General features: G+C 34.5%; 3 protein-coding genes across 7 annotated transcripts; all 3 read right to left on the minus strand.

Annotated features, from left to right (window-relative positions):
* Positions 1-459: 459 nt before the first annotated feature.
* Positions 460-4,597, minus strand: LOC147297795 (interactor of constitutive active ROPs 1-like). Of its 4 annotated transcripts, XM_086255584.1 has the most exons (4): positions 4,235-4,597; positions 2,804-2,862; positions 2,568-2,669; positions 460-1,839 (listed from the first exon to the last, which is right to left on the minus strand). In XM_086255584.1, exons 3-4 carry the CDS (start codon positions 2,579-2,581, stop codon positions 708-710), a joined length of 1,146 nt encoding a protein of 381 aa, XP_086111710.1. In that variant the 5' UTR covers positions 2,582-2,669; positions 2,804-2,862; positions 4,235-4,597; the 3' UTR covers positions 460-707. The 4 variants fall into 4 exon arrangements, with proteins under 4 accessions (XP_086111710.1, XP_086111706.1, XP_086111715.1 ...); XM_086255580.1 differs by lacking the exon at positions 2,804-2,862; XM_086255589.1 differs by lacking the exons at positions 2,568-2,669; positions 2,804-2,862.
* A 2,785-nt stretch (positions 4,598-7,382) lies between these two features.
* On the minus strand, positions 7,383-14,395 carry LOC147297796 (E3 ubiquitin-protein ligase DA2L-like). Of its 2 annotated transcripts, XM_086243207.1 has the most exons (10): positions 14,026-14,395; positions 13,128-13,193; positions 12,728-13,019; positions 12,213-12,264; positions 12,087-12,132; positions 11,878-11,959; positions 11,621-11,762; positions 11,436-11,538; positions 11,064-11,130; positions 7,383-8,447 (listed from the first exon to the last, which is right to left on the minus strand). In XM_086243207.1, exons 3-10 carry the CDS (start codon positions 12,917-12,919, stop codon positions 7,893-7,895), a joined length of 1,239 nt encoding a protein of 412 aa, XP_086099333.1. In that variant the 5' UTR covers positions 12,920-13,019; positions 13,128-13,193; positions 14,026-14,395; the 3' UTR covers positions 7,383-7,892. The 2 variants fall into 2 exon arrangements, with proteins under 2 accessions (XP_086099333.1, XP_086099323.1); XM_086243197.1 differs by having other exon boundaries at positions 12,728-13,193.
* Positions 14,396-18,289: 3,894 nt separating this feature from the next.
* On the minus strand, positions 18,290-18,890 carry LOC147297797 (VQ motif-containing protein). The gene has a single exon (XM_086243220.1). The coding sequence runs from the start codon at positions 18,759-18,761 to the stop codon at positions 18,435-18,437; it is 327 nt and encodes a 108-aa protein (XP_086099346.1). The 5' UTR covers positions 18,762-18,890; the 3' UTR covers positions 18,290-18,434.
* Positions 18,891-22,738: the final 3,848 nt, after the last annotated feature.

The following is a 22,738-nucleotide window of genomic DNA, read 5'->3' on the forward strand; positions in this document are numbered from 1 at the left end:
AGTGTGGCTTTTCAAGTTACTAAGTTGGATAAATATTACTAAGCAAACCATTAGAGAACAGAGAGCTCTCAACAAATTTATCCTACTAGACCTTCGATGAGACTTCCTTGGCCTTTATATCTGGGAAGAGAGAAACACTAGGAATTTCAGGAATTCCTGTGATCCCCCATGGTTGTTTTCAAATCCATAATCCAAGTCATAAGGTGCAAATTGAGTTCCCTCAATGTTAAACCCACTTCCGCTAACCTCACTGACTTACAGAATAAGAATATGCTTGATTTGCTCTGATTTTCAATATCTGATCGAGTTGCTGGTGTTATGTTTATTCTCTGCAGTATGTGATTGTTTTGGTAGCACGTTTTCTGCAGAATGCATTTGTTTCTCTTATTGCTTTGTCCTGATCTATGTACAGAATATGACGTGATATCGGAGAATTGTATTCAGGCAAGGCAGCAACAAAATATCCCATTTATTGGATAAGGGTAAAGCCTTACTCATAATTGAAATACATGTGAAGATCATTTTAAACAATTATACAAGCCTTTGAAAGTACTAGGAAAACAATGGCTAAGATGGCAGATCTGAAACACACAGCCTAACAAAAGTGAAACAGTAAGAAACTGTTTTGCCACCATCAAACACATCAACAGCAAATAGGTTTTTGAAGTTAAGCATTGGCGTGCACAAGAGATACAAAAAGAGATTATCTATTTCTGGCCCTTCTTTTTCCACAAGTCACCAAACATTTTTATCCCAGAACCCTTTCGTTTTCCACTACCAAAACCATCATCCAAATCATCAGCAGGCAACCCCACAAAACCAGCATAGCCGCCAGCTGGTGGCTCAAATACTCCACCAAAGTGTTTATCCAGGGAGCCACACCTCTCAGAAATCCTACCATTCATCTCCACACCCCCGGCAAGTACTGCTGCTGCAGCATCTGCTGCCTTTCTCCACTGCTCAGTCTGTACTCTCATCTTCTTCATCTCAGCTTCCAGTTCTTCCTTTGCTCCTTCCATTGCTTTCAGCTTCTCATTCAACTGAGACGCATTAGTTTTACTTGCTTCCAGCTCTTCTTCAAGCTGGCTTAACTTCAAGGTCATTTCCTTTTCCTTTGCTTGGGCAGATGAGATATTTGAAACTGTTTCATTTAGCTGATTCTTTAAACCCTCATTTTCTTGACCAAACACTTCTAGCTCCTTTGCCTTCTCTTCCAACTCGGCTCTTAACATGTTTATCTCATCATTCTTCAAAGCCAAGTCATGCAAGGATGGTTTCTCTGGTTCCAAAACTGATGGTGGTTCAGCTGATATGTCAACTGGTTTGGTTTCTTCTTCCACCTGATCAGTCTCGCCAGGTTCAACCTTGGGCTCAACTGCAACTTTTTCTACTGGGACTTCAAACACATCAGTTTCTCTCTGGCTGCCATCTGGAACTTCATCTGAGGGACAGCTATCTGTTTTGTTGGAATCTTGAATTTCCAATGGAGGATGTGTTTCATGGATTTTCACTGGCTCAGAAGTCACAACTGGTTTCTTAATTTTCTTTTCCAGTTTTTCTTGGGCTTCTTTCTTTGCAGCCTCGGCTGAAGCCAACTGGTCTTTCAGAATCTTTAGTTCTTCTTGTGCTTGCCCGAGTTGAGATTCTAAATCAGCGAGGCGGGTTCCAAGTTTCTTCTGATTTAGTGGATCAGATTGTGTACCTCTTGGGGAACGACGGTCTCCAACTTTTGGACTTCGGTCAGTGATTGGTCGATGATGCAGTGGATCTGAATCAGAGCTTGAAGTCCTGAGCTGATGTGAGCCTCGAGGAGATGGCCTTTGAACCATTTCGGATCCCCTATTCCTCAAAAACATGATAAGAAATTTCCATCAGATATTACCCCCATTTCCTTATATAATCACATATCACTCAGCATAAAGGTTAAGACATGTAATACATATACCATTAAAGTTAAAATAATGGCCTAATTAAGCAAAAGGACCTGCTAGGCACTGATATGGCATCATACTTATAATTTTGACTAAGATCATTTGAATACAAGTGCCCATCTGGTGCTTCAATATTATGATATGGCGAGTTACTCCATAACTGAACCTTGATCCTTAGGTTTAGACTGAACCCATAAGTTTAAGGTATGCACATAAACACATGTAATAAGATTGTAAGCAAAAGATTCTGCAATTTGATCAGTCTATCCCATTCTTCTTTCTCCTTTCATTTCTCTTAAGCTAAGAAAGTGAAGACATACATGCCTAGGAGGTGCTAAATATATACTCCATCACATGTGTACAAGAGTTCTGGACATGTTTTTTCGGAATCATTTATGGCAGGCCTCCTGAAAACCCTTAAAGATTTGTCATTTTGCCAATTGCCAAGTTACAGATTTACAGGGAAAGTTAATGCTTTACTTTTTTGGCCAGGAAAAGTGAATGCTTCATTGGCAATAAGTATGATCATAAATAAATTATCGTATAATCATGGTAGTAAAATCAAATAATTCAAACATCTGGATGTCTAAATGCAAACCCAAATTAAACTTTGTATGATAAACAAAGTCCTCTAACCTTGATCGCGGCATTTGTTGTGCTTAGAAGATATTGATTGAAGAAAAGAGATAAAGACTAGTGAGTTGAAAGCCTGTGTTCTGCACAAATTAAGTTGTGATCCTAAGAAAGAAAAAAATAGTTAGAATAAAACACATAACTAGGATATCAATAGAATACTGTTATTGGAAAATAATTTTCAACTTTCAAATAAGAATTCCATGACATTCCAAGTCAGGAAAGCTGACTTAACCCACTTTGATGCAGAATTACAAAATCGGAACAAGGAACCTCGACTGGAGCACCTAATATATTGCTGTTAGAAAATTCCAAGAAAAAAATTAATATTCTACTTCCTTTGAATGTCACTTGAGAATCATTCTGAAACTTTTGTACACAGCTTCCTACAAGATAGGATCCTTGTGTTTTTTAATTCTATATTTTTGCCACATATATGGTTTTAAAACTTGTTCGTATGCAGACATCAGACATGACATTGCAACTGAAATAATTTTCTGATTTCAACCCTATTGAAGTGTGATGGGCACCACAAACCATACAAGGTACATAAACCACACCCTCAAGGTTCAAATTCTCCAAACTGAACCACGTCATTCATTAACACCATTCTATGTTGTAGTTTGTCAAAAAATAAAAAACTGTAAAACACGTGAGTGGTTATTCAATTCAAGGCTTATTCTCACTTTTGCAAAACCCCATGTCCCTCTCATAGACCACATCTCTTCTAGTCTGCTTCTGGGACAGTGCAAAAGCAAACAACCCTCTCTTCCCCACCCACCATGTATCATATCTATTACCAAGTTATCAAATGCAGGAATACTTTCAACCTAGAAGCTCTAAACTATTTCTTGGGGTTGAAATTTGGCAGGGGCACTCTCGTTATTTGGCATTTTGGCTCCAACATTACACCACTTTTCTTTTGTTTTTCTGAAAAGCTCATGTAATATTGTAATGTGCTGGAAGGCTGAAAAAGTGGATACTTCTATAAAAACTTATGTCACAATCAAGTTGTGTCATCATTTTCAAGTTATCAGTTCATGTCAAGCAATAATTTTTTTTTATTAGAAGCAATAATTAAACATGACTCGCTAATTTCGTAATGATTCGAGTTATATCATCCATATATGATAGCAGTATAGCACCTTCAAAATTGGCACCACCAAGCTCATGTGTTATGTAGAAGGCTTAACCACGCGCCACAAAAATTTACTATATTTGACTTAAATTTTTGGGCAAACCAACTATATATTTGGGCAAACCAACTATATATCAAGAGGTCACAACATGATAAGGCTACAAGTTGACCAAATTACACTTTTTTTTTTTCTTGAAGGGTCGAAATGAAAGTAAAAGTGTCAAGAACACTCAGATCCTTGAAAATAAACCACCTCTCTATCTCTGTGCGTGTGTGTCTGTGTATGTTTCTGTTTGTAAAGAATGGTAACGAAAATTTTGAGTATTTTGGATCTCAAAACTTGTGGGGGAAGAATGGTAGGTAGCCACTAGACATCAACTCTTACTTTCTTCTCTGCCTCTCTTTCTTAACATCCAAACACATGACCACTAACATGTAAACACCCCACTGGCAGAAAATGTGACAATAAAGTAAAGAAAACAAAACCCAAAAATGAGAGGAAAAGTAAAAATGGGAAACATATAGTTCTCACCTTGCAAACTATATAAACGCAGGTAGCAGCAAAACAATATCAGTGTCTAAGCTAACACTCTGTTTTGTAATCTGAGTGGCATCTGAACTGAAAGAACTCCATGAAAGACCGTCCTTGTGAATATGCAATATAATGGGGATGAAAGAAAACCACTCATTAGCTAGAGAGTGGAAGAAAGTATGGTTTTTGAGCTGCACGCACAGGTTGTTGGGTTGGTGTCAAAACTGACAGATTTTCTTTTTTGAAACACGAAGGCTAGGCGGTAAAAACTCTGCCCAAAAGCTAGAAAGAGAGTGTCATATAATGAATGCAGCCTAGACAGAGAAAGAGAGAGAGACACAGCTTCGAGTTTGAATTAAAGGTAGTGAGAGAGAGAGAGAGAGAGAGAGAGAGAGAGAGAGAGAGAGAGCGACAGTGGATTTCAGCTTTTCAAGAAGGTGCAAGAAGAAGAGGACAAAAGGGTAATTTTTAAGAAAGGACTAATAATTCAAATTATTCAATATAAGTTATACATATAAGGATCTTGGAAAATCCAACCTACATCTCACTCTATTACTCTTGTCTTTTTGTCTCTTTTCGAAGTTCAAACCTTTGTTTTTAAAATTACAACATTTTCTTCTTGTTCTTTAATGACAATGCGTGCATTTTGACCATATAAAAATGTTCAAGAGTTGTTGCATATAGAAAAGCAGCAGTAACTAGGCAGTGCATGCAAATAATAGAAAAGTTGGAATCATCTCCTTTGTCCTTATTCTTTTGAATATTTGCAAACAAGCCCAAAATCCCAAACACCCCTTTGACTTGTAAGTTGTAACTCAACACAAACTGAGTTGTTTTACTACTCGATCACTATGCAAATGCAATTGTATGGTCTGCACATATTTAATGGCAGCTTAGCTATCACCACCTTTGTTTTTCTTTTCTTGGTTAAATAATCTTAACAGCACTTGGATCACATTTAAATGAGATTCACAAAAGTGACTTCACCCACTGCACTAAGCTTGTTATCAGTTTAAGATCTGATTTTTATCTAGATCTGATACCATTTCTCAATTTGACAATTGGGTTATGATCTAAATCTGATTCAATCTAATATGTATGCAATCATTTACGACACTTTTTTTTGCCATATTATTGTCTTACCTCATACTCATGCAAATAGATCTATATGTTTTCACGCTTAGAGAGATAAAGAAAAAATTGGTGTGCCGACTGTGTGGTGATACATATCTCTTTTATTGAGATCTTGGAATATTTTACTTAAATATTAATTAAAAGGAATGTATAGTATTGTATAAGTGAGCTATCAATGTACTTGACCCCACTAGATTCCAAGTTGGTCATAATTTCATACTTTTAGTTTTGAAGATATAATAATGGTAATATGATTTAGTGGTTGGTGCTAATTAACGTTGTTCACTATTGTAATAATGCAAAGGGTCACATTATTATTACTCTAATGTGCCAAGTCAATCCTAGTTAATTTTTTGGGAGTTCAATTTGCAATGTGAAAAACTTTTAAAGTATATACATCTAAATTTAATGATAGAAAACTATATCATAATAGGAGAAAGATGAACCTTACCAACTTTTAAGGATAAAAATTGTGTTTATACCAGATGCAATATTTACATTTTAGAATTTTCAGTGCAATGTGAGCAAAAGTGCTTATATAAAGGTACTACCAAATATATCCCAATTTCCAAGGGCAAGTGCTTCTCTCTAATTAAGTTTGTATACAATATAAAAAATTGGTAAACTTTCACAAGAAGCAAAATCTGTTGGTTTTAACTTAGCTTGTACGCCTGAAGCTCCCAGGCTTGCAGTAATCTAAACTCTTATTAAAACTCATGAAGAGGGCACTGGCATTAACTGGTGCTTAATTTTGAACCTCTAGATAAACCAACATACATATATATAAGGGTGGTTTCAAATGTTTTACTAGTTGTGAATCCCTTCTTTGGTCCCAAGTCAAATTTGGCAAGTCCAAATTAATAGCAAGTACCAAGTGGTCCTTTCTGTCTCTCTATATAGGAACCCTGTGCAAACAATGTAATTAAACAGTGAGGAATGTAGGTCATGTCACATGTGGTCCTCACTCAAACTGTAAGCCTGAAACAGTGAGGTGGTAGCCACAAAAGTTTAGTTCATCACAAGGCCTGTGAAGCAAGAGAAGTAGCTGAGTGAGTTCTGCTATATGTACCAAGAGACACACTGCATGTGGAACTTAAATGTTTATGATATCTCTTCACCTACTCTAAGGCCCAAGCTCATAAATCCAGCACCACCTCCCATTATTCAGTTTAAGACTTATTGACTTAAAACTTAAGATTGGTCATCCCTCCAATACATTAATGGTTCAAATACCATTGTTCTCCATAAATACAACAAAGAGAAGTAAATAACACTTGAATGTCCCCATACATTGATGCCCCCATCATCTAAACCTCATGACTTGATTAGCTTCTTTCTTAACCATGGAGTAATACTACACAAATATGTTAATGTGTACTTGACACATCCATTATTATAACCATAATTTATATAATAATTAACATATTGTTGTCATATAAATATATGATACGATCATGGCATTAAATTTCGAAAATATGATGTATATAGCATTTTTTTTATAATAATATTGTCAGTTTGTCTCAAAACTTAAATATGGTTATTGTAAAAATAATGTAATGGCTCAACATAAGAACACAAACAGTATTTGACCACATATAGGTTAACATTGGTTCATGAGTACGGATTTTTTTTAAGGGGGACCATTTTACTGGCATGACTGATTGTTTATTTTATATATGAGAAAGCATATCACAAAAGGTTTTGAAGACGAATTTGTGGTCATTCAATCCATCCAAATAGACCCAAAAGAAACATCATAGGGAGCTTTATTCCTTTTCCCTTAAGCACCATATCTTCTAATGGAAATATGGAATCCTTATGACATGCGAATCAATCTTACCGGGACAAAAAGATAGCGAATTATATATTTATATTAACCCTTCTCATTTTACTCAAAGGATCAAATTAATTTGTATGCAAATCAGTTCTACAACTTGCAGCCTTGCAAGGGCTGTGCAACTCCCTGCCAAGGAAAAAAAAAATTGGAAATCCCTCTCCTCTTGCTTAACCAGACTCAAAAGCAAATTCTTTATACAATATTCATACCCTTTTCTTAAACTGTATCTGTGGCCATGCTCTGCTCCAAACTATGGGATGCTACCAGGAACAGTATCTCGACCAGTAGCCACTTTCCATTGGAAAATGAATCACTATTCACTATAATGTTCAGGAGACAACTCCATTTCACAGTCGACACGATAAATATGAGGCATACATTTTACACAAAGTGAAAGGAAATGATATCAATCCTTGGGACCATTTCGAATGGAGGGGTTGAAGGGTGGAAATCATTAAGAAATAGCAAAACCAGAAGCCTTTCATTGACTAGAATAATCTGTTTTCCTTTCACATCTATATAGAGACGGGGGGGCTGAGAAAGTGGGGGAGAATCATCACTACCTTGACCTTTATACTAGTTACTTGCAGTTGTTTATGCAGTTTCCCTTGCTTGAGACTCAGCTAGCAAACTGACATGGCCAGCATATCTGTTTCAGGATTCACTATCACTATAGCTTGACTTAAACTACTGCCAGGAGTTCACGGATCTAGCCTCAGCCAGAGAAACGGCCATGGCCAGCATCATCTGTTCCTCAAAACTCTCGGGAACAATAGGATCTGGGACATTTTGAAGGTCACCCTCAATCTCATCCGCTGTTGGTAGTGCAGATGTACTGCCAACATCTTCTGTTGTGTCAGAGCTTGCAGAACTCGTCCGTCTTGTGTCAGCGTTCCATTCTCTATCATCCTGCATCAAAGTCATCCCGTGATTGATTGACACATCAGAAGAGCTCACTGCATGTTGATAATTCTCAGATTCTCTGTCCACCCTGTTGTAAAACCTGCTAGTGCCTGGAACCATATTGAACGCTGACACATTACCACCAGGATTGCTAGAGGATTCTCCACTCGTTTGCTGCCGCTCTGCAAGGGCAGCTATTGCACAAGCAAGACCACCGGATGGTGATGATGATGATCCAGAAACTGAAGCCATGGCTGATGAAACAAAACTTTGTCTTGTGACAAATTGCTCAGGCGGCGCAGCATCAACATAAGTTGGAGACTTGTGTCTCCCATTCTCCTGCAATTTTGCACAGTTCAGCAAGAGTTAAAGACCAGCTAATTTCACATTGGACAGCTAGATAGAATACAATTCACTTCAATAGTAATCACAACAGGAAAGCAGTAAATATAATCATATAGATACCACAGATTGGGAGTGTGTGTGTGTGAGAGAGAGAGAGAGAGAGGAGTTTGGAAAATAGCAGCAGAAAGAACCAAAAAAAAAAAACTCATAGCATGAGCAACAAGCAAAGGTAAATATAAAGAATAGAATCTTACAAATTATAGAGCCTTCTATGCGTCTAGCTTATCAAACACTTTTTTTTTTTTTTTTTCTCAGAGTAAGTTTTGTACAAACTCAATCCTCTTGCATCGACCTTGCTGCTCATCACCCCCAAATATATTGATACCCACTTTAAACTTATTTATTTATTTTTTAAAAATAAAAATAAAATGTATCCTCCCTCTCCCTCCCTCCATGCCGCACAGCCATGGTGCAGGTGGTCATGGCATGCGGCCATTGGCCATATTTTTAAAAAATATAGATACAAATAAAAATAAAACTAGAAGAGGGTGGGTGAATGTGATGGAAAGAAAAAGGGCGCAAATAGAAGCACCTTTTCCCCCCATTTACCTTGTACATATTGCAAATGGAAAACTACAAAAAGAAAATCAATTACATTTTAGGGAAAAGAACTATTAGGAATGGACCCAACATTAACCTTATACATCCACTCTTTCTATTCAAGATAACCCTCTTATCTTTGTGTTTTCATATTTGAGATTTCAAAGGGTTCTTGATTCGAAATATATGTTCCAAAAATACTCCATCTAAAAATTATTACTATTGAAAGTTCTTCCTCTCTAATGATTGGATCAAATCACTAAGACATTGTTAAGCAAAACGATGAATTTCCCAAAGAAAATAATGCAAATTAAATTCATGTAACAATAGAAAGGTTTACATTGTTTGGTAAGATACAATTCTGCATTGGAAGACAATTATTGAATCATTAACAGAAATTATGAAGAACTAGAAGTGGAAAGAAGTCCAAATGAGACGTCATTCCACAAACATTGCAGCACCATTTTGTAAAATGAAAAACAGGTACTCAAGCCAAATGAGTCAATTAGTGTGGCTGAGTCTCACAAAGGATCCCTCTTCCTCAATCTTGTATCCAATGCCTATGGTTCTGTCTCGAAATGACAAAATCTTATAAATTCTTACTCATCACAAGCAAACTTTCTCCTTCGCAACTCTCTCAATTTCTAAATTTCGCCACCCAAAACCTCCTAGAAATTTACAAAGTAAAGATTAATAGCCAATCCAGATCCTCATCAAAACAATACTTCAATTATCAAAGCAATCCTCAATTTGCCGCCTAAAAAGAGTAAAAGAATCCCTCAAAGCTAAAAGGCTTGCAATAAGGAAAAGAGATGAAGTGACCCCTGAAGGAAATTCCAACCCATCAGTGGATAAAATGGTATATTAAGAATTGTTGAGGTAACTCCCCAACAATTGCACTTCTCCAAGCTGCTAATTTAGACAACCATCTGGTCATTAATTTTCACCCTATTTATAACCAAAGATACGACACCTCTGGAAATATGGCTCAGGACAATCAGAAGACTAGAAGAAACCTAATAACATTCAATATGACACTTCAACTACTACTAATATTACTTGGTAATTATCACAAATAGAAATAAATTTATTTGTTACATCATCAATGTACCCGACATCAAAATGTTTGAAATACTATTGGATGGTTTGCATACATCATGGTTATCATGTTAGATCCTTCTTCGAAGAGATCTACATCTAGCCATGTAAATGTTTTCAGACTATTTGAAACCGATAAACAATCAGTATGCATGGCAATAAAGTAAAGTTTAGTTGATAACTAACCAACTTCAGTAACAGAGATACTTCTTGCATCGTTAAATACATTTAATCTACATCAGAACTTCTGCCATATTTTCTTATGTTGTTGAAACTTGTTTAATGTTTACGATGACAGAGATAATTCAAAAATTTATAACTGCTCATCTAAACACAGGGTACATCTAAGGATAATTAAATCTAAAGATTAGATAATGCAACCACTCATCTATTTAGAGAGATCTTTAACTAAAAATGTTTGATAGATGGAGCTTTCCCTCAAATAATTTGAATATGTTATACATATTGCTAATCAAGCACTTCAGCCTCAAAGATATGGTTCACAAATCTTTGTGAAACATGAATCACATGAATAATCCTCACCTTCATTTCAATATTAGGTGCCAATCAAATCAATTATTACTTACTAGGCTCCGTTAAAAGAAATCACTTAAAATCTGATTACCTTCAAAGAAACACTCCAACAAACCAAATACTTGAGTTCAAATAAAAATTCAGAAAAGAAAAAAAGAAATCATTTTATAGAATTTTTTGTTTCACTTTAAACAGTTATTAACACAAGGTTTTCAAATTTCAAATGAATATATATATATATATATATAAAAAGTAAAACAATCCCTCTGCCAATGATCTATAATTTCAAGTTAAATGAGCTTTAATGTTCTGGTACATCAAAATTTTGTAGCTAAGTTTATTTCAAACAGTTCATGACCAACAAATTTACACCATTACCTGGATAGAAAGCCAAATTGCTTCCATGACCATTAAATCCTCAAGATCCAGATCAAATTCATCCTCCCTGCAGTTTCAGAATTTGAAATAGAAACTAGAATTAGGGGTGGAAATCATGTCGTGTCAGAATTCGTAACCCCACATGTTTGATTAATTGTGTCAGGTGACTTAAAACTAACTCAACCTATTTATTAATCGTGTTGAGTACTACTTGACACTAGCCCGACCTATTTATTATCATGTCATAGTCGGATCTATCTCATAAAAAGAGTCTCACTAAAAAAAGACACTTCTCTCATAAAAGTGAAACTAAAGATTAAGACCCTTTATCTCTAAACCAAATCCATCACAAACTACAAAATAGCTTTATACCTGTACACTCTCGGAGGTGGAGGTTGTCTAAACATTGAGGCAGCACATGAATCTTGAGAAGAAACGATATCCTCTCCTTCTGCAGGAGACATGGAAGATGGAACTGCCAAAAGATGTTTTATCATTATCTACATAAATGGCATTATTATACACTAATTGAAACCACAATCTCAGTGAATGTATACCCGTTACCGAGCTGTATTCAGCATCTACTGATGCCATGTTTCTGCTTGAAGAGCTTAGTTGTCTTTTCTGCATTCTTTCTGCTTCATCCTGCAGTTCTTGTCGCCGCATTCTAATTTTCGCTTCTATGACTCGTTGTTCTTCCTGCAGATTTTCATAAAATGTAAATAATGTCTGAATTCCATCTTCTGCAATATTAGCAGAACAATCACACAATTTCAATTACGCATCAATTTTATTATGAAAAATTGATTCTTACAATTTGCTCTAGGCCCTTCTCTTCCTTTGTTTTCACACCACGAAACTCCACAGCATAATTGGTGGTTTTGCAAAAAGGACACCTCATTATGTTAAGTAAAACAAGCATGTCGAACATAAATTAACAAATAAAAAAATGACAGCTCTCCAATATTCAATTTTAAAGTACACTTCAAACTTTGAAGGTATCACATCAATAGCAAAGGATACTGCGTAGGACGAGCTGAATTGGGAACTTTCATCTGCAGGAAACACTCTGCGGGCAATGAAGACTAATCAAATCACATGCAAATATTTAAGCCAAATTATCATTTGTAAGATTTTCAGAATCATTACCAGTACAAATGCCTTTCATGCAACATCTTGATCTGTTAAGACTTGGGTAATACTGAAACAAGACAAAAAGATGCAATGGGATAGTTAGAAGTATTACATAACATCAACAATTACTATTTCATAGATTTATGTTCCATGAATTCTTCCCTGGATGGTGTCTAAGAAAAATTAGGGTAACCCAAATTTCTCAGTTACCCATGTACCAGAAAGATACCACCAAAAAAAAACTTAAGAAGAAGAAAATCAAAGTTCTTTATGGTACAAAAAACAAAACAAAACAAAAAAAGGAAAAGGGGAAATTTGGACTGTAAAGTAAACTTCTGTATTCTTACAAATTCAAAATGAGTTACTCAATCCAGCTTGTGACAGCAGTAAATAGACGGTAATTTACAATATTTTCTCTTCTTTCTGCCTACTTTTCTTCAATTTTCAAAGCAAGGAAAAAGCATTGGAGAAAGAGTACCAAGAAGGAAAAGCCAAATAAACTAAAAAGAGAGTCATAGAAAAAGTCAAACCAGAAAGCAAATTGGGCATTCTTCAAGATCGCAAGTGCATTCTTCATCTCCAGGATAGCATGGAGCAAGCTTAGATTCAAGTATGAGCTTCCTGAGTTTCTTATGATCCACATCTTTATGGTGGTAAAGCCCCTGAGGCCTTGTGTATTTCTCATCAATCACTTGTCTCCTTCTTCCGAGCTTATTACCCATCCAATATGGTTCTCTTCTTATTCACTTATTCTTCAGTTTGTTGAAAGTAATCAACCACGGTAACAAGAATAACAGACCAATTTCTCACAGTTACCAATTTCTATAAACAACAAAAGCATTCTTACAAACTCTATTTTATTTGGGAAGACTTCAATAAGAAGCTAGAATATGGTATTAACTATTGTTTTACAACACAATTTACACACACCAGCAAAATGCTTTCAATTGAATAGCCAACATTTGCAGCCCCCCCAAAAAAAAAATCCTTGCAATCCTGCAGTTGATTAAAGCAAGAGCAACAACCTCAGTACAAAGTCATCTACAAGAAAATACAAAAAGGAAAAGTTCATCCACTCCAATACATGTTATTAACAAAATATCAAAAATCATAATTCTATGTACTAACAAGAGTCACCATATTAAACTTTATAATAATCATTTCAATTTACCTCAATTTGGTGCCAAATAATATTGCCGCAGTCATATTAAAGTGAACACATAGGAAAAGACATAAACATAAAACTTGAAGTCTTCCAAATGCTTTTCTTTAAGAACAAAGAAGCAAATAATAACGCACAAAAACACCCAACGATGTTTCCCGAATTTACACTACAGTCACACACATACACTACACCAAGAACCCTAACAAACCAACAGTATACCAAACCCCTATCGTCTTTACTACAAGACTCTGAACCCGTGGTTCAATTGGCAGCAATTTTCTCTGAAAAACATTGCCAGAATCCTAAGAACGAAAGCAAAACCATAAAATCTAAACACGAAGCCTGGAAATTTATTTGAAAAAGAAACGAAAGCAGCAAGAAATGAAGAAAACGAAGCAGAATTCAACTGAAAACCTCCGAAATTTCAGGAACAACATAAAGAACCCTAATTTAAGCGGCGGAACACCCCCTGAGGCTGAATTGGAAGCAATCTGCCTCCGAAACACATTCGGCGGCAGCAAAAGCAGAAACAAAAAGCACAACAATCGAACCTAAACCCCAAATTCACCTCCAAATACACAAAACCTCACTTGCAAACGACGCAAACGAAGCAGAATAAGACAATTAACAATTCAACAGGGCGTGGTGGGAAACAAAACGTACTCTTTATCTGCGTCTCTCAAATTCAGAAGCGTAGAAGAAGCAACCAGAAATCGGAAACTGAAAACGAAACTTCAATTCTTGAAAGCAAAGAGAAGAAGACTTCGATGATATCACGGAGAGAGAGAGAGAGAGAGAGTCTCTCTGAGAAAGGAAATGAAGTCGGAGTGGTTTGTTAAGAGGAAGAGGAACACGATTAGAACTTTCTCTGAGAGACAGAAAAGTTTTCTCTCTTGCTTTTTTTTTTTTTTTAATTAAAGTTTTAAAATGCTTTTCCGGTTTTTATTTTAATTTATTTTGCTGTTAGTGTTTGTTTTCTTTCGGCCTCCGAAGTGTATCCGACGGAACTTTTATCGGATGAGAGAGAAAGAGAGGGGAGGGACGGAAGCAAGGCATGAGTGAGTAGGCAAGGGACGGTGGAGTGGTCGACGAGGAAAAGAATATGTAAAAGGGCTTAAAGCAGTACTTCCCTTTCTCCCGCGTGTCCTCACGCGCGCTTTTTTCCCCTCATTTTGTTCAATTAAAAAAAGTTTTAGTTTGTCCGATGTGTTAATTTGGTTTGACTGAAAAATAGAGGTGTTTTGTTCATTTGGTCTTACATTGTGCTAATGTGCTTGCTCACCACTGGCATTTTGTTTGGTGATGATGATTGGGCTTTGCATAATAATATAAGTGTGGAGAAAGAAAGGAAGTCTTGATGATTCATTTTTAGTATAAAGGTGAAGAAAGAACATCAAAACCCATCATTTTGTTAAAAAAAACTAGGCTCTTCATTTCTAGGGAGCCAAATTCCAATTATCTTAAAATAGGAAGCTTGATAGCTCATTTGAGCTCCATTTTTTTGCCTTACTCATTCCAATTTTTGGAAATGCTACAAAAAGGGTTGATTTTCCAATTTCCATACCCAAAGAAAGAAAAAAATTAAGCTCAAAGAAGAATCACAATAATATGCATTCATTTATGCTTCTGACACACTAAATTCATATGGTTTGGTAATATAATCATCCGGGCAGCAAATTCAAAAATATAACCACATGATTAATTAGTAGTCATTTTTGCATATATATATATATAAAATGCTCTAAAACTAACTGATTAGTAAGTTAATACAAAACTAACCACCATATTGGGCCCATCGCATAATGTAATTTCAAAATTCGAACCGTCTATTTTTTATGTCATACTTCAAAGATCATCATTGTAAAAAATCTCTAAAATCGGAAGTCATTTAGTCATTTGATTATAACAACAACTATTTATATACTTTTATCGAAAACACTGATCGTCTATTTATTTGATTTCAATTAGATGACTAAATGATTTTTGATTTAGTTGATTTTTTGTAATGATGATTTTTGAAGTATGACCTAAATAATTGATAGTTCAGATTATGAAATTAGTTATGTGGTTGTCCCAAAAGTATGGTTAGTTTCATATTAATTTACTAATTAGTTAGTTTTAGAGCACTCATTTATATATATATATATATATGTGTGTGAATTAACATTGAGTTGTCATATCCACACCACTTTCTGACAAACACTAGCTAGCTAGTCCTAGTATATATAACCTTTACATAGTCATTGGTTGACAAACCTTGTTAAATAAAGAAATAAAATGAGAGAGATAATGTCAGTTTATATATATACATGAATATTAATCAAGGGTGGGTGCTTTCAACGCCCCATGATTTTAGGTAGGAATCTTATGCCTTTCATTTCTAGAAAGTAAATTGTATGGCCCATGAAATGGTTGCTTTTTGTATGATTTAGGACTTGGTTGGAAGTGTTTTTGTAAGAAGCTTTTTGCTTAATAACGCTTTTATTAAAAGTGCTTTTGTTAGAAATTTATAGATTTTTTTAAAAAAAATTCAAGTGCTTCTTATTAATATATTTGGAAGCGCTTCCTAAGGAAACACCTAATAGATGTTCACCCGGAAGTATTTCTAGGTTCTTTTAAGACCCAAAAGCGTTTCTTTTTTTTTTTTGCCAAACATAAATAATAACGTTTTTACTATTTAAAAGTATTTTTAAGATTTTTAAAAATACTATCAAACAAGCTCTTAAATCATCAAGCCCATGAATTGGCTGACCAAAATCGATTTTTCATATATCTTAGGCTATAAAAATGTATACAAGCTAATATTTATCATGCTCTATGGATCTGGTGGTAGAAAAGATCGATAATATTGTGTAACCAAATGGCCCTAGGGGAGAACAAAGCTAGTCACAACGATTGATATATTTTATGGGTTATTTTGTTTTGATCCATTTAAAGTGTAAATGGGTGGTGCTGGTTGTTTATCTAAATTGGTTAAGGAGGGTGCAACTATGTCTTATATGTCTTGCTCTTATTTTGTCCTTTTGTCCTTTTGTCCAATGAAACCTAACCATGGTCCATAGTAACTTCCGTTGCAATAGTCACAAATTCACAATTTTCTTCACCTTTTTCTTTTAAATGAAAATTTGACCTGATTACATGCTCTGCAAATGGCTCTGCATCAATATCCCCGAGATATTTTTTAAAAATGGCTATATATGTTACCTAATTAAATAAATGTGATAGAAATAAAATTTCGCACCAAATGTAGAATTCATAATAAGTTCTATGTTAAGCATGATTTTCGTGAGATAATTAGCCAAAATTGTGCACTCATTGGAAGCCGGATTAATTCTTGAAGGGCTCTCGAGTCTGGCATATGTCAACGAGGTTGTTGAGTCATGAGTGTGGCCTATATAGAATGGATTGATAATAATAATAATAAATTGATATCATTAATTATATATTCACTAAAAACAAATATGGCCCATTTGTTCAGGAAAAGTAGGGGTGGGCATTTATTACTGAAATCGAACCCGTACCGTGTCAATTTTATACTGAAAAATAATACCGATTACATACCGTATTGTACCAATTCTAAATCGGTATAGTATAGGTATAAAATTTTCAATACCGTAATATACCGTACCGTACCAAATTATATTTAATTTAGTTATTTAATATTTTTAATTAGGTGTTGCCATATTAGTGGCTATTTGGGCAAAGAGAAAGGGAAAATAGTATAGACTGTTTAGTGATATTGTAGCCTGCAAGTACTAACTAAGTAGTGTTTATTATTTGTAATAACTACTATTGTGTATTTGTCTTGGTTGTTTGTAATTAATAAGCCATAAAGCTTAAGTACTAACTACCATTGTGTATTTGTGTTGACTGCTTGTAATAACTAATAAGCCATAAGGCTTAAGTACTACTATTGTTTTTGACTGTTTGTACTTTGTAATAAGCCATAAGGCTTAACTATTTTGGTTTTGAGGACTGTCAGGTTGGGTTTTATTTTATCTTTTGGTTGGGAAAAAATATTTCTTGTTTGTAAGTTGTAACTGAATAACTCAGTGCACACTGTATTCTATTTTATGCTGTTATTGTTTGTGATTTCTAATTCTATACAGCCAAATATTTACAATGTAATATTAGAGTTAGACAATTACTAGCAAAAGATTGACAATTAATATGTAAGAATAAAAGTGCAAGGGATTGAGAGTATGTCTTTTTGGTTGTTAAATGTTGCTTTTTGAAAAAAAAAAAAAGTTTAAAATGTTGGCACATACCAAAACCATATCGAATCATACCGAATTCATAGAACACTTAAGGTATAGTACCAGTTTTAAAAATGTCAATACCGTATCGAATAAAAATTTTGGTAGGTATCAATATGGGGCTCATACCGTCTCATACCGTACCGTGCTCACTCCTAGAGAAAAGAGTAGAAATCTAGAATTCATAATATTCAACATAGTTTGGCAATTAATTTTAAATTAAATTTTTATAAATATGAATAATACTAGAGATCCCTAAAAGTTTAATTTTTACTAATTAAAAGGGAAAAAGCAAACAGAACAATCATTGGATGTTGTAATATAAAATTGAAATTACGTTAAATAATGCAAAAACAACTAGCAGATGGTCCATATATGTCCAGCACTCCAACCTAGCTAGTGGTATAATATATGTGAAGAAAAACGAGTGATAGTCACAGACATTTGCGTGACAAAGATAGAGCCACCAAATCAGATTTCAGAAATATCAATCATTGTCAGCCGCGCGCATACATCCACAGTGACACGTAATTAAGTACACGCAACTTCTTCTTCTTCTTCTTCCAAATTAAATCTGGATTATTGTTATATGGAGGCATGGAGATGGAGCTATGATTTGGTAAGAGAATACTAATTAATTATGTATTATATATATGAATATAGATAGTATATAAAAGAAGGAATAATTAATATTTGAATATATAAAATGGATAAAAAAATCAACGTAATGCAGTACGCTATATATGAGAGGCTGAGAGCATACATATATATAAATAAATATATACAGCTAGTAGTAGTATTTTTGGAAAGAATGAATTAATCAGCCCAAAACTCCTCCATTGGAGGCATCTCCCTAAGCAATCTGTCAAACTCCTTAAACGAGAAATCTCTCATCAAAACTGAATTAGTCCTAGACATTCCAACGTTGACAGCAGTACTCCCAATTCCATTGATTCCCTGCTGATCATCTCTGAAAAAGTACTGGCTCGTCTTTGCATTTGGCTCCTGTACTTCATACGCAACCCTCGAGTCTTTCCCAGTCAGACTCTGCACCACATCTTTGAAACTCATGGCATCTGTCTCCACATACTTGGTGTTGATGATCACAACCTTCACACACTGCTCTCTACCGCGGCCCGACATTAAAAACAATAATTACTTAATTTGCTTAATCGATCGATTTGAAGGCAGCAAACAAGGGTTTCTTAATTTCTGCTAAGAGATCTCTAGATCGAGTAGGTTGGGTTGGAGTGGGTTTAATTTGCATTATTAGTCGAAGCTAGCTGTGGTTTTTATATATAATGGGGAAGCAGGTGGATCTGGAAGGAAATTGTGGTGCATGGAAGACTTGTACGGCAAGTGGGCTTTTGACAGTTTATCAGATAAAAGTTGACCGTTGTGTTTGTGTGATGATATATGATGTATGCATGTGTTCGCAGTCTAGAAGGACCCGATTGGGTCAAAGCACGCCTTTGAGAAAGTCATGCATCTTCTCATGAGTCCATGCATGTCACAGGAAACAGGAAGGGGCACGCTTCATTAATATTGTAATTAAATTCGGGGCCATACGTACGTCCACATGGGAGTACCAGTACCTAGACTTCGAATATAGTACGAATTTAAACGCGTATCCAATAGTTCACAAATCCGTGCACTACCAAAAAATGTGACAATACATATGTAAGATGCCAATTGAATTCTTCATTGTAACTAATTGGTTTTTTTTTTTTTTTTTTTCTGATTTTGAGAGGAGGAGGGATCGAATTTGGATAGAAAGTGGGCAATTACATGATCTTTTCAACTAAACTACTCAACAACTGCACTAATTGGTTGAATTGTGAATAATAGTATACAACACGGGTGGTTCATTAATATAAAGAATTAAAGATAAGATAGATCATGGCACAAACTGTAAATTGATATATACTTTAAATTGAGATATGTTAAGTTCAAATTCTCAAGGTATATGTAAAAGCATTAAAGTTGACCTATGTGAGGTTTGCAAAGGATTGATCATATCCGAATTTACCTTAAATTCTTGTAGGGGATAAGGCAGTGAGTAAATGGTGAGGATTTTGTTCACTACCAAACAAGGATAAAAGGGCATGCAATTTGCATTATTTGCTAACATGCATGAATATATGTGAACATACATGCATGAATGTTGCGCGCAATTTGCATTATTTGCCAATTAACATGCATGAATATGCCAAGGGGTCAAAACGCACGTTAATTAATTACAAGTGGCGTGGTGGAAAGGGTTCATTGTTTTGGACAATTATATGTCAATCGACATCTTATGCTTTCAAATACAAAAAAGAAAAAGAAAAAACGTAAATGGTTTTAACTGTTTCTTTCATTGTTCAACTGTCGTGAAAAAGTCTAAGTTTGTCCTACTAGGTGAAAAATGAACGAGTGTAAATTTTGTCATTGTATTGCTCTTGGAATTAATTTGCAACTTACAAATAAGCTCGATCATCTTATTTTATATTGACAAAGTACCGTATCCATGTGGCCACTTCAACCTAGTACCCTCAGAAGCCACGCACACATTTTGACATTATTCTTCTGGAAGTTGCTGGATAAATCTTCTATGGGGCTTGCCCCATTTGGGGCAAGCCCCACCGAAGACTCACTCGAAGTTGCTTGCTATTTCTGTTGCAAAATTAACGGTCAGTTTTACTTTTTGAGGCTGAATAGATTTATATATCGAGAATAATAACTAGTCAGGTAGAGCGCGCTGAGCAAGTCAAACTATATATAGTTTGACCACGAATTGATCACATACTTCCTTATGTATTGGCAAGAAAAATTGACATATATATATATATATATATATAGAGGAATGCTTTATTGTAGGATATTACATTTAACACTAAATGTATGATATCTCATGGGGCCCACTTCTATGTAGTTTTTTAACAATTCGAATTATTTATTTTTCAGACTTATATTCATAGATCATCTTTGCAAAAAATTAGCCAAATCGAAAATTATTTGCATATCTAACTTTGATCAAACAAATAGACGGTTTTATTGAAAAAATTTTGTTCGTCTATTTGTTTGATCAAAATTAGATAGTCAAATAATTTTCGATTTGGCAAATTTTTTACAAAGATGATCTATAATTAGAGATTTAAAAAATAGACGGTTTGGATTGTTGAAATATATGAGAGTGGGCTCCACGAGATATCCTATAAATAATTTTATTTGTAGGATTCTACAATAGAGCCTCTATATATATATATATATATATATATATATATAGTTTAGGAAGAAGAAGATTAGTGATTGGGTTGACAGTTTGACACAGAACTGGTGGTCAGGTAGTTGTTAATTAGTAATTAAGGAATTAAGGAAGAGCTGCAAATAAGTTCCGTCGAAAAAGACTCACTTACTTTAGATGTGAAAGTTTGAATTGCTAACTGATTTTCATTGATCCATCATAATACATTTTGTATTTATTATGAATAACGTACACACAAGATGTGAAAGATAGAAAGCCTTGAATTTTAAATTTTAAATTGTCTCAATTAGATTTTATTCATTTAAATCAAAATAAATCTTAAATTCTAATTTTTTTCCATATATATTAAAGTTATATATCATATTCAGCACCAAATAAGTTGGGACGTACCATATATATCGAGTAAATGGGGATAAGGTGCTATATATGTCATGAATCTCATGATATGCATAGATATGCAGAATTGTTCATGATTTCATCATAAATGTTTTGAAAATAAGTAACAATTTTAATTGGAACCTGTGATTACGGCTATATATATTCAACTGTAATTTTAAGCGCCAACCTCTAGTCAAACATTTAAGTTAAAAAGAAAAAAGAAATCTTAAATTAATATAATTAGGAGGTAGCTAGATAGCTCATAAACCGATTGCCTTATTCTCTTAAAAGATAAACTCAATCCTTAGGCCCAGTTTGATATTGCTGTGCTGTGAGAATAATCACTTTTAGTTATTCTGTGAGAATAATCAGCTATGATTTAAAGCAGTTGAGTATTTGGTAAATCATGTTTTAAAAAGTGTTGCTGGTATGAAAAATAATGTTTGAGTGTTTGGTAAATTTACTGTTAAAAGTGTTGTACCAGTGTATAATGATAAAAATGGACATAAAGCTAAATTTCTCATATTCAGTAAAAAAAACACATTTACATGGCAAATTTTTTTCCTAAGAACTAAATTTCTCAACATTTATTCAACAAAAAAAAAATTTAACTATAACTATTTCTCAAGAATGCGAATTGATTATCTCATCAATCAGACTTTTGTGAAATGGCATTCAAAAATCCAAACATCAGCAAGCCCAACATGTTATTTACCTAAACCTTTCTTTTTTCTTTTCTTTTTTCTTCTTCAATGTCTACCCAACATGAAGTTTAAAATATGGGATTGGACTTCAGACAAGACATTCATTTTTAGCATCAACATCTATATACAAAATGGAAAAAGAAATGTCTGTCACCCCCATTTAAAGCTAAAAGTAAATTCGATCTTGCATTTCTCTAGCACACATGAAAGAGAGGCACACATTCAGGTGGTGCATATATACCGCATACACAAGGACTTGATGTGCTCCCCAATAGTGCATATGCCTTTTCGGATAGAAAATGCTATACAATATATATAATAAGCTAAAGCCAATTGAAATTGGTTATCTACAAGCAAATTCCTCTTCAACGAAATAGAAACAGAAGCATTGGCATCAAATGACACTAATGCAGATTACATAACAGATAGAAAATAAAAATGAATAAAACAACCAAAAGCTCAAAGGCAACAAAAAGTGAAACAACCAAAAACCCAAGGAAAACACAAAGCAAAGGCCATACATGGGGAGGCCATAGCAGAAGAAAACCAATTAAATAACAATCAGCATAAACCAAACCACAATAGGGGGTAAATTGTAACACCCACAACAATTGCCCATAGCCAATCCACAAAGGATAATCAATAACCCAAAATATTCATGGATCATCAACAATGGAATGAATATCTCAGACACTATATATAACTTGTTAGAATTGGAGATTTGAGAGACAAACACAACTGAAAAAGAAAAATATAACTAAAATTTCAAAAATTAAATTAAAAAGTTAACA

The sequence above is a fragment of the Dryas octopetala genome, chromosome 1 (genome assembly GCF_963921425.1).
Source record: "Dryas octopetala chromosome 1, drDryOcto1.1, whole genome shotgun sequence".
NCBI classification, from domain to species: domain Eukaryota; kingdom Viridiplantae; phylum Streptophyta; class Magnoliopsida; order Rosales; family Rosaceae; genus Dryas; species Dryas octopetala.

What these genes read in the sequence shown, in the direction of transcription:
- LOC147297796 (XM_086243207.1), bottom strand. Translation starts at nt 12,919, where the DNA reads ATGGGTAATAAGCTCGGAAGAAGGAGACAAGTGATTGATGAGAAATAC. An exon ending in CATGAAAGGCATTTGTACTG is followed by an intron (nt 12,133 to 12,212) that starts GTAATGATTCTG and finishes CATTGCCCGCAG; the next exon opens with AGTGTTTCCTGCAGATGAAA. An exon ending in CAATTTGGCTTTCTATCCAG is followed by an intron (nt 8,448 to 11,063) that starts GTAATGGTGTAA and finishes GCAAAATTGCAG; the next exon opens with GAGAATGGGAGACACAAGTC.
- LOC147297797 (XM_086243220.1), bottom strand. Translation starts at nt 18,761, where the DNA reads ATGTCGGGCCGCGGTAGAGAGCAGTGTGTGAAGGTTGTGATCATCAAC.